Source organism: Ctenocephalides felis, unplaced genomic scaffold, assembly GCF_003426905.1.
Source record: "Ctenocephalides felis isolate EL2017-DRISC unplaced genomic scaffold, ASM342690v1 CF-g0.4_SCAFFOLD_02953, whole genome shotgun sequence".
Taxonomy (NCBI): Eukaryota; Metazoa; Arthropoda; class Insecta; order Siphonaptera; family Pulicidae; genus Ctenocephalides; species Ctenocephalides felis.
Window position 1 is genome coordinate 11,783 of NW_020539107.1, and position 2,194 is coordinate 13,976.

Here is a 2,194-nt window from a genome sequence, read left to right on the forward strand (position 1 = left end):
CTCAAAAACTGCCATTTTTTGCACATTTAGCTTCCGCATCTTTGAAACGGCTACCTTTGTTAACCCGGCGCCAATGACGCGAAAAAAATTGCAAGAACGATGACGTTGGGTCATTTTGACCCGACGTTTTATTGAGGATTTATAATAAAAAATATATACTTTTACTAAATTGTAATTAATGTTTACTAAATAATGGTATTTCCTGCATAAAAATAAATAAAATAAAACTAATATATAATAATTAAACTTTTATTGACATACTTAACAAGACATGCAAAATCAACTTTGAACAAACAACATATGTTAATTATAAGTTTTGGTTTAAGTAATGTTAATAATCATTGGTAACAAACATCTTATAATACTAAAAAAGAGATCAAATTAAGTTATTTTTAATTATAAATGCCAATCAGTCTTCTATTTCCTCATTTACTGACATCGAACTACTACAATTATTGCAGTAGGTAATAAAATGATCAGGGCATATATAAATTTGACATTCATGACAGGTATGACTTGTCTTCTTATCTTTTTTGGACGGACATATTTGGCATCTCTTGCGAACGCCTAGAATCTTTCGAGGTGGTTCATCTGTGGTTTCACCTGTGAATTGTGCGATTCTTTTGCGCAGTTGACGTGGTAAATTCACTCGAGCTCGTCGCACTTGTAAATGTTCCTGCACCATGGCGAGTCCCAGATTTTTTAGGAAATGTCTTCTTTTCATGCGTGTATCATCATTATTAGCCCGGTATATTATGTTTGCGTTTATTTCCGATATATTTAGCATTGCAAAAAAGATAGTCAATGGCCATCGTTTTGTGTTTCTACTCACGTTGTATGACGCAGAAAGATTGTCCACTACATCCACTCCACTCTTGGTGTGATTGTAAAAGGATATGATGTCTGGTTTCCTTTTGTCACCTGTAGACTCATCAATTTTTTCGTCATGATGTAGACTGGACATCAATAAGACAACTTTATTTTTCTTTGGAATGTAGGAGACTAGAGTTATGTCCTTTTGATGTCCAAAGGTAGATGATCCTGGACATTTTCCACGTGTTGTAATGAATTGAGGTGGAATCTGCCGTTTGTTTTGTTTAAAGAACACAAAAAATAAATATAAAATCACTAAATAGAAAATAAAAGTATGTCACGAAAATATTACATTTACAATGACGCTGGGTCAAACATACCCGATTGGACTTGACGCACGAGTTGCTCGTTGCGCGGGCGGCGTCGCACTGAGCGAACCATCGGGGCGGGTAGCGGGGAGGCATCGCTTCAGCTACTCAAACGCTTAAACCACATAACCCGGGGTAAACAAAATATATGTTCGTTAAAAAACGTCTCGGGTCATTATGACCCAGCGTCATTGGCACCGGGTTAAAAACTGATCACCACTTTTCCCCACCATTACGAATTGAATGTTTTTTGGAACATTCGGATGCTCCGTTCTCTCAAAAACTCGATTTCTATTTTCTGCATTCTTTGCTCCGTATTTTCGAAACGGTCGGACCAGCCATATCTCCCTATCAGTAAAAATCGAATGTTTTTTTAATCATTCAAATCGGGTGATCCCTGCGCCCTAAAACGTGGACGAAAAATTGCGGACAAACAAAACATACACACGTCCATTTTTTCTAATAATAAGGTATGTCAAAATGTTCAGAAACCTTCAAAACGTGAAGATACGCAAAAATGTTCGATTTCGATATTTAGACGATTACTTACCTTACGGGAAGTTAATAATATTAAAAATACATACATTATTTTTGAACGTCTAATCTTTATAATGTTTTAAGTTCATAATATCTTCGACAATTGCAACAATTTTATGAAAGAATTGCCCGCACCACTTAATTTACATGATTTCCAGTCAACCTACTGCTATAGTCAACCGTGGTTTGTATTATAATAATAGCTACATTATTTAATCAATGCGATGCAGTTTAATTATTATGTTGTTTTACAAAATTAAAAATCATAATCAAAATTAAAAATTATATTTTAATGTATTTTTTAACATGATAAACAAAATATTTTATCGACTTTTACTACTATCATAAACCTTGCTTTGGTAGGTATATTTATTGTACAGATTGCACTGGATACAATCTTAATATTGAACTTTGTCAGAAGAATTCATCAAGAGATGTAGATAAACTATTAATTTACTTTATCTTATGTAAAATTG

The 2,194-nt window shown here is 33.8% G+C and overlaps 1 protein-coding gene across 1 annotated transcript; it reads right to left on the minus strand.

The window, feature by feature from the left end:
• Positions 1–409: 409 nt before the first annotated feature.
• On the minus strand, positions 410–1,087 carry LOC113381606 (the record flags this gene model as incomplete). Its single annotated transcript, XM_026620408.1, has 1 exon — positions 410–1,087. A coding segment is annotated over one exon (678 nt), but the record flags the coding sequence as incomplete, so codon positions are not given.
• Between the last annotated feature and the right edge of the window lie 1,107 nt (positions 1,088–2,194).